The 15,812-nt window shown below is 44.2% G+C and overlaps 1 protein-coding gene across 2 annotated transcripts in view; it reads left to right on the top strand.

Moving 5' to 3' along the window:
- NPHP4 (nephrocystin 4) overlaps positions 1-15,812 on the top strand; it is a 353,374-nt gene that overhangs the window by 173,412 nt on the left and 164,150 nt on the right. For both annotated transcript variants that reach the window (XM_073656722.1, XM_073656723.1), the window contains 2 exons: positions 13,606-13,661; positions 15,664-15,789. In XM_073656722.1, coding sequence (XP_073512823.1) covers positions 13,606-13,661; positions 15,664-15,789 — 182 coding nt within the window. The remainder of the gene's footprint in view (positions 1-13,605; positions 13,662-15,663; positions 15,790-15,812) is intronic.

The raw sequence follows: 15,812 nt of genomic DNA on the forward strand, positions 1-15,812 counted from the left end.
GAGATCTCAAAATGGCAGTTTGGAGAAGGCACCCTTCAAATATCAAGGACCTGGAGCAGTTTGCCAAAGAAGAATGGTCTACAATTCCAGCAGAGCATTGTAAGAAACTCATTGATGGTTACCGGAAGCGGTTGTTGGCAGTTATTTTGGCTAAAGGTTGTGCAACCAAGTATTAGGCTGAGGGTGCCAATACTTTTGTCTGGCCCATTTTTGGAGTTTTGTGTGAAATGATCCATGATTTGATTTTTGCTTCATTCCCTTTTGTGTTTTTTCCTTGCAAGCAAATTAAATGAAGAGAATAAGACCAAAGAATTTGTGATTGCAATCATTTTCAGGAAGAAACTGAGTATTATCTGACAGAATTGCAGGGGTGCCAATACTTTTGCCCACCACTGTATGTGGGAGCGAAAGCTATATGAGGGGTGCAAGCTACATACCTCCCAACTTTTGAAGAATAGAAAAAGACATGATGTGGGGCTCTAGCGCGCCACGGAAAATTTTGGCCCCGCCCCTGCTCCCACCCCAATCCATGCCCATATACCATTTCTTTCTACCCTGACAGGAGGAGTTTTCAGAGGGGCGGTGGCAGTGAAGGAAATTAAGCAGATGCCCATGACTGCAGGGCGTAGACCGAAATCCGGGACTGTCCGCTGTATCCAGAACAGTTGGGACTAGAGATGAGCGGATGGATGAACTGGTCTGTGGTCCAGCATCTAGGACAGTGCTACCTGGCGGCTGGACAGGAGGCCGTGAATCTTTTATCTTTCGACGTCCCCAGCGGCTTTTGATTAGCCAGGGCAGCGCAACATCATCTGTACATCCTGCTCATCTTTAGGCTATGTGCCCACGATGCAGAAATGCTGCATATTTTTTCCGCTTCTCCCTGGCAGGAAAAACACATGCAGATTTTAAATGCGTTTTTCCCACCAGATAGAAGCGTTTGTCAAGCGTTCTTCACATGCATTTCCGCATGCCGGTTGTCAAGCGCTTTTCCAAGCGATTTTAGCATCACTTGGAAAAGTGCTCGACAACTTGTTCACACTATATAAATCCATGCAACCAGCATGGATTTATAATAGTGTGACCAAGTTAGTTAAAAAAAAGAATAAGAATGGTGAAAAATAAAAAAAATAAAGTTTATACTCACCTTCTGATGTCTTCCCGGTGTTTTGTCTGCTCCGTCCGGTGTCTTGCGCTGCTTGCGGGGGTGTGAAGGACCTGCGGTGACGTCATTGAGCCATGTGATGGGTCACATGACTCAGTGACGTCATGGCAGGTCCTTCACATCAACGCGAACATTGCAAGACACCGGACGGAGCAGACAAAACACCGGGAAGACATCAGAAGGTGAGTATAAACTTTATTTTTTATTTTAAATTATTTTTTTACAGTTTCTATGGTACCTAGGTCTGGATGAGAGTCTTCTCTCCTCCAGACTTGGGTACCATCCGCACATTGAACCGTGTGATATCCGCATGTGCAAATGCAGTGATGCGGATGTCACGCGGTCCAATGCAAGTCAATGGCGGCGATTACGCTGCGTGTCCGCAAAATTAATGGACATGCTGCGGATTTTTGAGCACAGCATAAACGCTGCGGAAAAATCCACAGCATGGGCATTGACATTGCGGCTTGTCATTGGGGACAATGGGGGTCGGATTACCAAGCGTTTCCCAAGCGTTTATGCTGCGGAAAAATTCCGCAGCATAAACGCTTGTAAAACGCTACGTGGGCACCCAGCCTTAGTTGGGACCTGAGGTTTAGTTTTTGTTCCTTCATTCACAGTTGGAGCCGCCAGAACTTTCTCATCTTTATGTAGCTTCACTATACGACATCTGGCTTTTTTGTGTCTGTAAGGCTGTGTTCACACATTGCTGAAATACTGTGTTTTTATTTTCTTCAGACGTCCGCACCAAACTACTCAATAACCATCTTCTCCCCCCTATTTGATGCTTTTTTTGTGCAGATGTGAAGCCGCGTTTTTAATGTGTTTTTTATAGTACAGAAAAGCTTTGATTCTGCACTTTAAGTATCTGCAGTTTTTTACATGTTTTTTTTAGGCTCTACATAGAAGACGAGAGAAAAAAAAGCACCAAAACCGCACAGTTCAGCAGCTTCTTTAGACCACAGGGGGCGCAGTTTTCATGAAATCACATCCACTTTGCTTGGATAGTTAAACACAGCTGATTTTTTTGTGCAAAAAAGCAGCAGAAAATATGCAACATTTAAGCTACATGTGAACAAGGTCTAAATTTCCAAGCAAAGTGGATGTGATTCCATGAAGTCTCTGCCCCCTGTGGTCTGAAGACGCTGCTGAACTCTGCGGTTTTGGTGCTTTTTTTCTCTATAGGCTTCTTCAGTAAAAAAAAAAAACGCATAAAAAAAAAACTGTTGCATTTTTAAACACAGAATCAAAGCTTTTCTGTATTATTAAAAAAGCGTTAAAAACTCTGCTTCATATCTACCCCAAAACTGCATCAAATAAGGGGGTAAACGCATAAAAGAAATACAACAAACACATAGTAACCAGAGAAGATTGTTTTGCATCGTGTGGGGCGCACATCCGCAGAAAATGTGCACAGCCTCAGCGTTAGTTTTATTACATTTTTCATGGGCTTAATAGAGAAAAAAATATCAATCATGCCATTTTTTTTACGTCCTTTACTGATCCCTGAAAATAATCTGATCGCTGTGTTGTGCGGGTCATTACTATTAAAGAGACACAAATATGTCCAGGTTATTTGCTGAGTTGTGATTTTTAATGAATTTTTAAAAAATAATAAACACATTTTTTTCATTATCAAGAGTTTTTTTTTTAAAAAATGTAAGTAATTTTATAGGTTGACAAAAAATCTTATTCCTCCTCTAGAATACAAATAAATAGAAATACTTTGCTGTGTACAAATGAATCTCTATGTAATCTTCCTGTGGAGTCAGAGCCTGCAATACAGATCAAGTACACTAAATTCTCCTAGTGCCGTCACCAGAGCTTGTGGCTTAGGCTCCTGCCTATAATGTTAAGATTGTGTGTTCAAATACCGGGGTGACTCACAGAAAAAAAAGACATTTTTATAATTGCTCATTATTATTTTTACTGCTTTTATAGGGGAAAAAAAAATCTTTTTCTTCACCTCAGTATACAGGGACCATAGAAATACATTGTTATATATACAATGTATCTCTATGGACATGTATACTCTGCTTCTGGGTTCATTGCCTGCAATAGAGGTCAAGATTACCAAATTCTCCTAGGTGTATCATTATAAGTTGTGGCTAATTGGTAGAGCAACAGACTGCGAACATGGGGACAGGAGTTCGAGTCCCAGGGAGTCCTGATCACAGCAGAAGCAGTGAATATATATAATTTAATGAGTATAGGAGCTGGGACAAAAACTGTATCTGGGATGTTTCACTATGGGGGTACAAATAGGGATGCTGGCTGTATATAGTGGTACATTGGGGTTACATATGTGGATGCAGAGAACATGAGTGGTGGGGTGAGGGCTACATGAGGGGCTACAGACATGTGGAGGTACAAGGTGCACGGTACATTAGAGAGTACATATGGTGTGTAGGGTACATGAGGTGCTCATACTGGCTCTCCCTACATGTTGCCTCACCAGATCTGTATTCCTGTGATGCAATCGTCCATGTTATATTTACTGAGTGCTGTAAGTGGATCTTTAACTACTATCTAAAGAGTATGGGCACCTTTAGTCTGACTTAGTCACGACTTAGACCAAATACGGCAAAGAACATGGAAAAAGTAAAACTACAAGATGATATTTCTATCTATTTATATCATCTTAGAATGTCGGCCTATAATATAAATCTAATATATAATTAGTGAGTAATAGGATACAATAGATAATGAGATCCATAAAAGCATGTGACAGATCAAAACCAGTGGTTACCCCAAAATTTCCACCTTGAGATTTTAACCCAGTACTGGAGGCGCTGACCCACTCCCCTTTCGAACGGATTGATTCTGCATCAGTCAACAACTGTGCCCACGATCCGGAGCTGCTGCGGGGTTGACGCTGCAGACTTATCCAGATGTTACAGCATAGTGGATGGGATCTCTAGAAATCCCATGTCCACTATGCGTCTGCGGCTCACCCGCGGAAACTGATATGCGGCACGCACGTCTTTCCAGACCGCATCATGTCAATTTCTCTTGCGGGTCCACATGCGGGCTTTCCCCATAGACCTAACCTCTATGAGGAAAGTCCGCAGGTGAAAAAAAAATATGGCGCCGCTCATTTGCATAAATGAGCGGAAGCCGCCGGCACATACCCTAACATCTGCTTTGTCGGTTAATACTCCCTTTATGCAAATCCTGGACGACAAAGTCATCTTAAAGCCAGACCCAGCTTACCTTTCCAAAGTTGCCACTAGGTTCCATAGAAGTCAAGAGGTCATTCTCCCTTTTCTTCTGCGCTAACCCCAAGAATTCTAAGAAAAATGTCACACCTTGAATGCTAGACGATGTCTGTTTTTTTTTTACTTAAACACATGTATTTGTGGCTGAAAAATATTTTTGCCATTAGATTTCATTAAAAATTTTGCTCTGCTTTGGCTTTTACAGTTTTTTTTTGTTTCCCTGCACATTGAACTCTGATATGGTATGTGGACATAAATCAGCTGAGAGGAGCTCAAAATAAGACGACAGAGTTACAAACTCCCCATCAGAGTGTCATAGCGGGCTGACTGACAGATTCTCAGTGAACTCATTGGCAACAAGTAATAGAGCAAAGAGGCTGTAGAAGGCAAACGGTGCAAAATGTTTAATGAAAAGCAATTGTGGAAATTATTTTTTACCCTCAGTTACATGCATTTAAGTAAAAATAAAATCCCCAAAAGTGGATGACCCCCACTATATTTAGCCTATAAAATTGCAAGGTTTTTATATACTTGTCCTGCCCATGAGGAGCAGAGAGACACTCTTGTACACTGGAGAGGAAGGATGCAGAGGCCCTTCTCCCTGCAAGTATGCTGTATGGATCCTTTTCTACTTAGTAGGCTCTTTGCACGATGTAATGCATGTGTAATGAAGATGCTGCATGTCAGGGATCCAGGGGGTCTGGCCCCCAATAATTAAATGTTAATAACCTATTTAACTAAATCATATAAGATTATTAGGGAATATCTACTTTAGACATGCCCATTTTGTTAGGTATCCCCCCGATATTCTGATCTCAGGGTATTTTGCTGCTGGGTTCTGCAGTGATCAGGTGTTCAATTTTTCTACAGTGCCACCACAAGAGAAATGTGTCACGAGTGTGTGAGAAGTGAAAGACAGTCGCACTGCAGTTGGTTGCAGGAGATCTCTATGTTTGGCATTGCAGACACCTTCATAGAGGCCTTCTCTCTAGGACCCAGCGGCTACCTTCCTCTAGCTAATTAACACCCTGGCCTGGGTGTATAAATACCTTTGTGTTCCACCAAGTCTTTCCCACACCTTATACTAAAAGAACAGCCTTAAATTGTGGAGGAGATCCTCTCCAATCTAAGCATTATCAATCATGAGCAAAAGGAGGGAGCAAAAGATCAATATATTTTTTACTAGATGGTGGCCCGATTCTAACGCATCGGGTATTCTAGAATATGTCTCCTGACGGTGGTGTACTTATTTTAAATCTGCCGCCAATTGGCCGGAGACAGTGTTTAAATTTGGCGCCACAATCGCAGATTGGTCGCTGCGGGCGGCCGCGAGCAATCAGCAGAGCGGTGTTTAAATTTGGTGCCGATATCGCCGATTGGTCACTGCCGGCGGCTGCGACCAATCAGCGAACTGTGTTAGTGAGGACCGGGGAGCATCCACCTGCCTTATAATGCCCCATGCAGGATGTCACTCCCCCCCCCCCCCCCCCATATAATGCCCCATGCGGGAAGTCACATCACCCCCTCCCTTATAATGCCCCATGCAGGATGTCACATCCCCCCTCCCTCATAATGCCCCATGCAGGAAGTCACATCCCCCCCTCCCTTATAATGCCCCATGCAGGATGTCACATTTCCCCCTCCCTTATAATGCCGAATGCAGGAAGTCACATCCCCCCTCCCTTATAATGCCCCATGCAGGAAGTCACATCCCCCCTATATAATACCCCATGCAGGATGTCACATCCCCCCCCATAGTGCCCCATGCAGGATGTCACATCCCCCCTCGCTTCTAATGGCCCCTCTACGATGTCACACACCCCCACGCCACCATTTAATGCCCTATGCCGACATGCTGCTCCGGACTCCAGCGTAGCCGGCATCTTCCCGCTCTGCTCAGAGACCGCTCAGGAGAGAGCGCGGTGTAAAGACGTCACCGCGCCCTCTGACCTGAGACGTCACAGAGCATCAGCGGAAGACACAGGACCTGCTGCGGAGGCACGGGGAGGGGTAAGCATGGCGCCGGGTGCCAGGGCCCTGAGCAAGCGGGGGGACGGGAGGAGAGGAGAGGAGGGGAGGGGCGTCACACTTGCCGTCGGGAGATAAGCGGCCGTAGCCGCTGATCTCATGACAGTAGCCGCATGGAGGTCAGCGGCGCCTCCGGTCGGGAGACTTATGCTGCGAAAAGCCGGCTGCATCGCCGCTGACCTCCGTGCGGCAGATGAGCCGCTAACGGCCGCCATCTTTTTCTGAAATGCCGCGTCGCTTATTGGCTGCGGCCGGACCAATCAGCGACGCGGGATTTCCTGGACAGAAGGACAGACAGACAGACGGGATAAGACAATTATATATATTAGATATATCACAAGTTTATTTTATCAAAAAAGTTTTTTTAAAAATCATGATAGGAAAAGTTATACATGTACATAGGAATAGGACATAACTTAATACAATGGAATAGGAGACCAGTGAGCTGGACTACAATGTTATTTAACCCATAAGTCTAAGGTATATAGTAATAGACAATAAAATAAATATAAGAGGCTACCTTATAGTTAATATGGTAAATCTCACTGAAATAGAAAGTAATAGAGATGTATATATAGTATATGCTATAGGTGCCTCAGATATAAAGTTTAGAAAGGTAGATTACCTGTAGACATTTGGTGTAGTCCTGGATGGTAAATTCTCTGGCTCAGTAATTTCCAGTAATTTCCCATACCTTGCATGACATTATCGCCGGCTGAGCACATTTTGAAAAGGAAAAAAAAAAAAAACCTGACACTTTGGTTTCTTTTTTGTGTGCGTCTTTTTTTTGGGCGCTGACCTTTTTTTTTCCTTTCTCCTTGGTATGGGTTCAGTTGCAGAGCAGTTCTGCCGTCTGTCTCTGGAGGTGAATGACCTCCGCTGTGAGGTTCAGAAGCAGCATCAGCGGTTACAGGTCGCCAATGTGGGGGTCTTTGCACATAGGCCTGTCCAGCCTGAACCCAAGGTTGCCCAAGGTTTTCAGGAGGTAGGGACAAGTTTTTTGTATTCAAGGAGGCCTGCAAACTGTATTTTAATCTTTGTCCTTACTCCTCCGGAGATGAGGAGCAACGGGTTGGAATTGTGATCTCTCTACTGCAGGGAGATCCTCAGTTGTGGGCGTTTTCTTTACCGCAGTACTCGGTTTGTCTCCAGTCTGTGGAGGGGTTTTTCGGGGCTCTGGCCCTCATCTATGATGACCCTGACTGAGTCGCCTTGGCTAAGTCTAGGCTACGTTGCCTTCAGCAGGGGAATCGGGCAGTGGAGATGTACAGTTCTGAATTCCGTAGATGGGCAACAGATTCCAAATGGAATGACTCAGCCCTTAGAAGTCAATTTTGTGAGGGTCTTACTGAAAGGTTGAAAGATGCCTTGGCAGTATATGAAACCCCTCAGTCCTTCGAGGCTGTCATGTCGTTGGCCATACTTCTTGATAGACGGGTGAGACCACCTTCTCCGGGGCCTTCTTGTCGGGGTCGTGTACCTCTGCCGGGGAAATGGTCTGGGGGTGAACCAGTGCTGGGAGAGGTGGAAGAACCCATGCAGTTGGGGGTTGTCTCTGCATCATATATTTCCCCGGAGATTTGCAAGAAAAAAGGCGTATGTTTTTTTTGTGGGGAAAAGGGACATTTTGTTGGGACCTGTCCTTCAATTCCTAAACAAAAGGAGACTCTATTAACTCTTGGTAGTCTGGAGTTGGATGAACAAGGGGTGCATTTGTTGCCAACCTGCAGTTCCCGGTTTGTCCTGACAGCAGAGGTCGTGCTAGAGAGCAAAACCGGAAAAATGTCTGTGTTTGTTGACAGTCGAGCCGGACTCAGCATGGTTGATGCTGAGTTTGTGAAAACTCATGGTCTTGCTTGCTGTACTTTAGCTAAACTTATTTCCATCTTTGCCATTGACTCTGCGCCACTTGCACAGAAAGCATTTACTCAGATTGTACATAATGTAAAACTGAGGGTGGGGTCAGTTCATTGTGAAATAATCCCTTGCTCTGTCATTGACAATCTTCCCACACCTATTGTTTTGGGTATTCCTGGCTTGTTAAACATAATCTGTTGGTGGATTGGCAAACCAGGGAGATTATTGAATGGGGAGATGTCACGGGTGTGTCAGAAGTGACAGTCGCCCTTCAGTTGGTTGCAGGAGATCTCTACACTTGGCATTACAGACATCTTCTTAGAAGCTGTCTTTAGGACCCAGCGGCTACCTCCCTCTGGCTAATTAACTCCCTGCCCTGGGTGTATAAATACCTGGTGTGTTCTAGAGGGAGGTGCCGGCAATATTCATTACTACTTGTGATGGCTTCAGCAAGAACATTACTTTGTCCTCTCTGTAGCTTAAGGACGTTTGCACATTTATCTGGAGTCATCTAAAGCTAAGCTATTTCCCCCTGTTTGTCCTTCCTTGTTGTCTATGGTGTTTAGTGGAGATCGACTAGTGCTTATCTCCTCCCTTCCCTAGCCTCAGCCAAACGCCAGAGAAAGACAGGGCGAGGTACGCGTGCGGCAATTAGTTAAGAGCCAATACGGGACATTAGGGGAGACAAGGTGACACTAGATCAACCTGGGAGGTCTCCACTCCCCCCCCCCCCTTTCCCTAGAGTCTGGGCTCCCTTTCCGTCTTCCCTTTGTGTTGCACTAAGTCTTTCCCACACCTTGCGTGACCTTATCGCCGGACCGAGCACATTTTGAAAAGGGGAAAAAAAAACCTATTACTTTTGTTTTTTTTTCTCTGTGTGTTTTTGTCCGCGGACCTTTTTTTTTTTTCTTTTCTCCCTTGGTATGGGTTCAGTTGCCGAGCTCACAGAGCAGTTCTGCCGTCTGTCTCTGGAGGTGAATGACCTTCACTGTGAGGTTCAGCAGCAGCATCAGCGGTTACAGATCGCCAATGTGGGGATCTCTGCAGGTAGGCCTGTTCAGCCTGAACCCAAGGTTGCCCTCCCGGACAGGTTTTCAGGAGGTAGGGACAAGTTTTTTGTATTTGAAGAGGCATGCAAATTGTATTTTAAACTTCGGCCTTACTCCTCCAGAAATGAGGAGCAATGGGTTGGTTTTGTGATCTCTCTATTGCAGGGAGATCCTCAGTCATGGGTGTTATCTTTACGACAGGATTCGGTTTGTATCCAGTCTGTGGAGGTGCTTTTCTGGGCTCTGGCTCTCATCTATGATAACCCTGACCGAGTCGCCTTGGCTGAGTGTAGGCTACATCGCCTTCAGCAGGGGTATCGGTCAGTGGAGACGTACAGTTTGGAATTCTGTAGATGGGCAACGAATTCCAAATTAAACGTCTCAACCCTAGGCAAGCCAGATGGTCCCTGATTTTTACTAGGTTCAATTTTGTTGTCACTTTTCGTCCAGGGGTCAAAAATGTCAAGGCTGATTCTTTGTCCCGGAGCTTCCCTGGTGGTGGTGACCATGAGAACCCTGCCCCGATATTACAGAAAAGGGTAGTCATTTTGGCACTGTTTCCTGAATTGGAGGGTGAGGTGTTGGAGGCTCAGGGGGAGGCCCCTGCCTCCTGCCCTTCTGGAAGGTTATTTGTACCATCTTATCTGCGCCGCAAAGTTACTAAGGAACATCATAACTCTGTGCTTGCTGGGCATCCAGGTGGTAAGGCCACCTCAGACCTCCTCTCTCATCGTTTTTGGTGGCCAGGGTTGCATCGGGATGTGATTGAACACATATCTGCTTGTAGTGTTTGCGCGCGTTATAAGGTTTCGCATTCCCGTCCGTCTGGTACTCTTCTTCCGCTACCTATCCCTAGTAGGCTATGGACACACTTGTCCATGGATTTTATTAGTGACCTACTGGTTTCTACAGTCAAAACTGTGGTTTTGGTGGTAGTAGATAGGTTCAGTAAAATGGTTCCTTTCGTTGCATTGCCTGCACTTCCAAATGCCAAGACACTTGCTCAGGTGTTCATAAATGAGATCGTGAAGCTTCACGGGGTTCCCTCCAATGTGGTGTCAGATCCGGGGATCCAGTTTGTTTCCAAGTTCTGGAAGGCATTCTGTTCTCGACTGGGGGTGTTGCTGTCCTTTTCCTCTGCCTTCCACCCTCAGTCGAATGGACAGACCGAGCGTATCAATCAGAATTTGGACATCTACCTCTGGTGATTCGTCTTTGAAAATCAGGAGGATTGAGCATCCTACCCACCGCTGGCAGAATTTGCCATTAATAATAATAGTCAAGAATCCACTGGCAGGTCACCGTTCTTCGGTGCATACGGTTATCACCCACAGTTCGGTACCTTTATTGGGAGGGGAGCTTCAGGAATTCCTGAGGAGGAACGGTTTGCTTTGTCGCTCTCCTCGGTATGGCAGGGTGTTCTCAGTAATTTAAAGATCATGAGAGACAGGTATAAACGTATGGCTGACAGAAAACGCTTGCCAGGTCCGGACCTGAATATGAATGAGTTTGTGTGGTTGTCTATCAGGAATATAAGATTGAAAGTTCGTTCTTGGAAGCTGGGACCTAGGTTTATTGGTCCCTATAAAATAACCGCCGTCATTAACCCAGCAGCATTTCGTCTTCAACTTCCTCAGGCCCTTAAGGTCCACAACGTGTTCCACAGGTCCTTACTCAAAAAGTATGTGGAACCTCTTGAGCCCTCATCTCTACCACCGCCCCCAGTAATGGTTGATGGTAATCTGGAGTTCCAGATTTTGAGGATTGTAGATTCTCGTCTCCAACATCGTTCTCTACAATACTTGGTGCACTGGAAAGGCTATGGTCCAGAGGAGAGGATGTGGGTTTCAGCATCAGAGGTGAACGCTCCCAGATTGATTCGCTCATTCCACACCTCTTATCCTGAGAAACCCGGTCCTGAGTGTCCAGAGGCCACTCGTAGAGGGGGGTACTGTTACGGGTGTGTCAGAAGTGACAGTCGCCCTGCAGTTGGTTGCGGCAGATCTCTACGTTTGGCATTACAGACATCTTCTTAGAGGCGGTCTCTAGGACCCAGCGGCTACCTTCCTCTGGCTAATTAATACCCTGGCCTGGGTGTATAAATACCTGCTGTCTGCTGGAAGAAGGTGTCGGCAATACTCACATTACCCTTTGTGTAGGCTCGGAGCAAGTGCATTACTTCATCCTCTCTGGAGCTATGAGGATGGGTGTTCATCTCTCTGAGGTTGACTAAGCTAAGCTATCTTTTCTTTGTTCCCCCTTGTTGTCTTTAGTGGTCAGTGGGGATCGATTAGAGCTCATCCCCCTCCCTTTCCTAGCCAAGGCCCAACGCCAGGGAAAGACAGGGCGAGGTTCGTGTGCGGCGATTAAGAGCCAACACAGGGACGTTAGTGGAGACAGGGTGATACTAGATCAGCCTAGGAGGTCTCCACTCCCCCTTTCCCTAGAGTCTGGGTTCCCTTTCCCTCTTCCCTTTGTGTTGCACCAAGTCTTTCCCACACCTTGCGTGACAAAATGAAGCATTGCATTGCTCCCATTCAAACGTATGGGTTAGTTATGTAATTAATGGTTGTCAAGAGAGAGAGAGAGTTTTACTTTAAAGCAACTCTACTATTATATAATTATGTTTTAATGGGGCATTTAACAAAAAGTTGTCCCTGGACCCTTTTTAAAGGGAGGCCTAAAAGGATATTCCCACAATTAAAAGCTAAAAGTCGGATAGGGGATAACTTACTGACCCCTAGCAATCATAAGAATGGGGCTCTGAAGAGCCCAGTTTTGAATGGTGCTCGACCACCGCTTCATTTATTGTCTATGGGACTGCCAGAGAAAGCAGAGTTCAGCGCAGTCCCATAGACCATGAACGGAGCAGAGTATACCCATGTGCACATTAGGATCTTGAGATCAATGGGAGTCCCAGTGGTTAGTAAATTATCCCCTATCCTATGGATTAACTACCGTACTTCCCTTTAGTTGAGTTTACCAACAATATAGATGAAGATGACCCATGGCTTTGGTTGGTGGCAGTCACGACACAAGGTTCTCAGCAATCTAGGACCTTGGCGCCTCTAATACTGAATAATGTATTCCACCGATCCCATCCATTACAGACATTAGAGGAGACGGTAGATGGGTTTACTAAATAGCCCCCTCTTCTGAGAATACATGATTATTTTCGAAGTACTTCTTCCTTCTTGGCAACCACCCAAGATCAGACGCAGGTGCAGCATGTAACACACGTATGTCTGGGCTTCATATTTCCTAGGAACCCTCATGTATTAAAATGAACACATTGTTTAGTAGCTTAAAGGGAAAAACGAACATTATATAGTCTTACCTAGAAACAAATGGTTAAAATGAATAGTTTGATATAAACGATCAGGATTTTTCTGCCACTGTATTTTTTTTTATTTAGTACATCACCAACTTTCTACATTTTTAGATTCTACATTCTGTACTGATCAGTTTCTTAATATATTTTTATGATGGTCGGAGCTCTATTTTTTTTTTAATATAAACTGCTCAAAAAAATAAAAGGAACACTCAAATAACACATCCTAGATCTGAATGAATGAAATCTTCTCATTGAATACTTTGTTGTGTACAAAGTTGAATGTGCTGACAACAAAATCACACAAAAATCATCAATGGAGACCATCCGCAACCTCATCAGGAGCATGCCCAGGCGTTGTAGGGAGGTCATACAGGCACGTGGAGGCCACACACAATACTGAGCCTCATTTTGACTTGTTTTAAGGACATTACATCAAAGTTGGGTCAGCCTGTAGTGTGTTTTTCCACTTTAATTTTGGGGGTGACTCCAAATCCAGGCCTCTATTGGTTAATAAATTTGATTTCCATTGATGATTTTTGTGTGATTTTGTTGTCAGCACATTCAACTTTGTACAGAACAAAGTATTCAATGAGAATATTTCATTCATTCAGATCTAGGATGTGTTATTTGAGTGTTCCCTTTATTTTTTTGAGCAGTGTATATATATAAAAGTTTGTCTGCCTACAGCAACCACTAGGGGGAGCTAGTTGCATACTGGGTTATCATTGAGTAAATAGTACAGCTTAAGCTCCTATGTGCCACCCAGTGGTGGCTGCAGACAGATAGAATTTTATCATTTTCATTTCTTTGCAGAATGTGTGCTTTTTTTTTTTTTTTTTTTTTAAAGCCTCAGCTTTGCAATAGAATTTTTTTCATCATCCCTGTATATTATATTGCTTATTTCTTTGATTTATTGATATATTTATTTTTTGTGTTTTTATTTATTTTTTTTAGCTAAGGTATTGGCTGCGAATACTGCACCTCTTCAAGATGCTGACCTGGGACCTGCAGTAAGTGTTTTTCTTTATTTTTTATGATAATTCTTTAGTGCTACAAAGCCACTGATTCAACGCAAATTAAAGTCTGTGGTCACTGGTCAGATTTTTCCAGGTTTGATACCATACTTTGGTGTAGTTTTATGCTACTTGTACATCCTTTAGAGCTGCGTCAATCAGATATTTCTACATGTTTGCTCTCTCCCCCCTCTAACAGCATTTAGTTGCTGAACCATTTTGAGAAATATATGGCAGCTTCATCCCCCCCACCTTTTCCCTGTCGACTATGGATTATGTAGCTGTACATGAACTTTTTGGGAAAGATTTCTGTCATTTACAGAATATTTTTCTTTTTGAAAAATTTCCTTTTCCATTTACTTTTTGTATTGAAAAAAAAAAAAGCGAAATCTCACGTTTTTTTTACACCGGCCATTGGGGCATTTTTAGGCTCTAACTTTCAGGAAACAACACATGTACATAGACAAAATGGTCCGACCTCGTACATATCTTTGTATTAAAGTATCTAAAGAGCGTGTGCAATGGTCATGGTGAAGGGAGGAGGAGCAGGGTCAGCTGTGTCGTCACCTATTGTGACTGGTGGATCCTGTGTTATCAGCTGTAAATAGAGGTGGTACCTCTCATTGTAATCCTGCCTCTGATGATAAGGAGCTTACTGAAAACTCTTCCTAATAAAACAAGAAGTATGAGTCTACAATAGCCTCAATGGCCAGTGTGGAAATTGGAAGATTAAATATATAAAAACTATTATTATATACATATACATATAAGCAATTATTATTTTATTTATTTTTTATTAATTAGGATAATACTTACCCCTTGTGCAGGCATTGCAGTAGCTTAGGTATCCATGATTACGACCACTCATATAGTGACAGTCAGTTGGTTAGTTGTAAGTGGTTTGTAACCATGGATATCTAAGCTACTACAGTGCCCTGCACATGGGGTAAGTGACGTAAAGAATCAGAAAAACTATACTGCATTTCTAATTGGACATATTTGCTAATATTATTGATATTACACCTACTACATATTGAGATAGGTTCCCTTAAAGTGGTATTCCCAACAGCGGTTACATGCTGCCCAATACACGGGCAGCCTGTATTAGACACTAGTTGTATGATTTCAGCCAGGTGTGTTTTTACTCTGAAAAGTTGCAACGTTTTAGAGCAAAACGTAGTTTAATAGCAGTCAAGGACCCAGCTAGTGCTAGTCATAGAGGCGGATCCCTGGCGGCTTGTCCCCACCCACTGCCCTAGAGTGACAGGTCTCTCCCTGCGTGTGTGTGTATAGGGAGAGACTTATCACTCAAAGGGGGCTGGTGGGGAAACTCTGCCAGGGACCCACCTCTGTGACTAGCATCCCACGGGGCTCAGTCCCCGGCATGTATTAAACTATGTTTTTGTTGAAACTCTGCTGCGTTTCAGAGTTAACCATAAATGGCTGAAAGCACACAGCCATGGTCTGATACAGGCTGTCCATGGATCGGGCAGCATGTATCAGCTGTCAGGTTCCCTTAAAAGGGAACCAGTCATTATATTCATGCTACCCGAACCACATACAGCATGAATCAGAGCCTGGCTACATGATTACAGTCTTATATGAGAAAACATAGATTGCGGATCAGCCGGTGACTAAAGGGAGAGTTGAGATTAGTCCGGTTTGGTCCTTGGCCAGCTTCTTCCCAACCAGTTCCAGTTGATTGACAGGTCTCTGTCTATATACACATGTGGGAGAAACCTGCCAATCAACTGGGGCGGGAGAAGCCGGCCGGGGACAGCTTTAGACTAGTCTGGTCTCTCTTTAGCCTCCGGTCACTTTCCAAGCCATGTGTTTTTCTGAAATGCTGTAGTGTTTCATAATAAAAGATATCCTGATTCATGATGCCTTTGGTTCGGGCAGCATGAATCGAATAACCTTTAACCCTTTAAGTAGTTTTATATGTTCATTGCTTCTTTATGAAACCTATTGAGATATGATTGTTCTATTTTTTTCTTAGTTGTCCATGTCCCAGCTGACCACATCTTCTCGCTATCCTATCATAAGTCACTCATCGAAAATATCTCTACAGCATGTACCCAACCAACTCCTGCCTTCACCAATGGCCTATCAGCTGTCTCATGCGGTGGGTATATTTTACGGCATGCC

The sequence above is a fragment of the Phyllobates terribilis genome, unplaced genomic scaffold (assembly GCF_046119375.1).
Source record: "Phyllobates terribilis strain yellow unplaced genomic scaffold, ASM4611937v1 Scaffold_12__6_contigs__length_324123572, whole genome shotgun sequence".
In the NCBI taxonomy this organism is placed as follows: Eukaryota; Metazoa; Chordata; class Amphibia; order Anura; family Dendrobatidae; genus Phyllobates; species Phyllobates terribilis.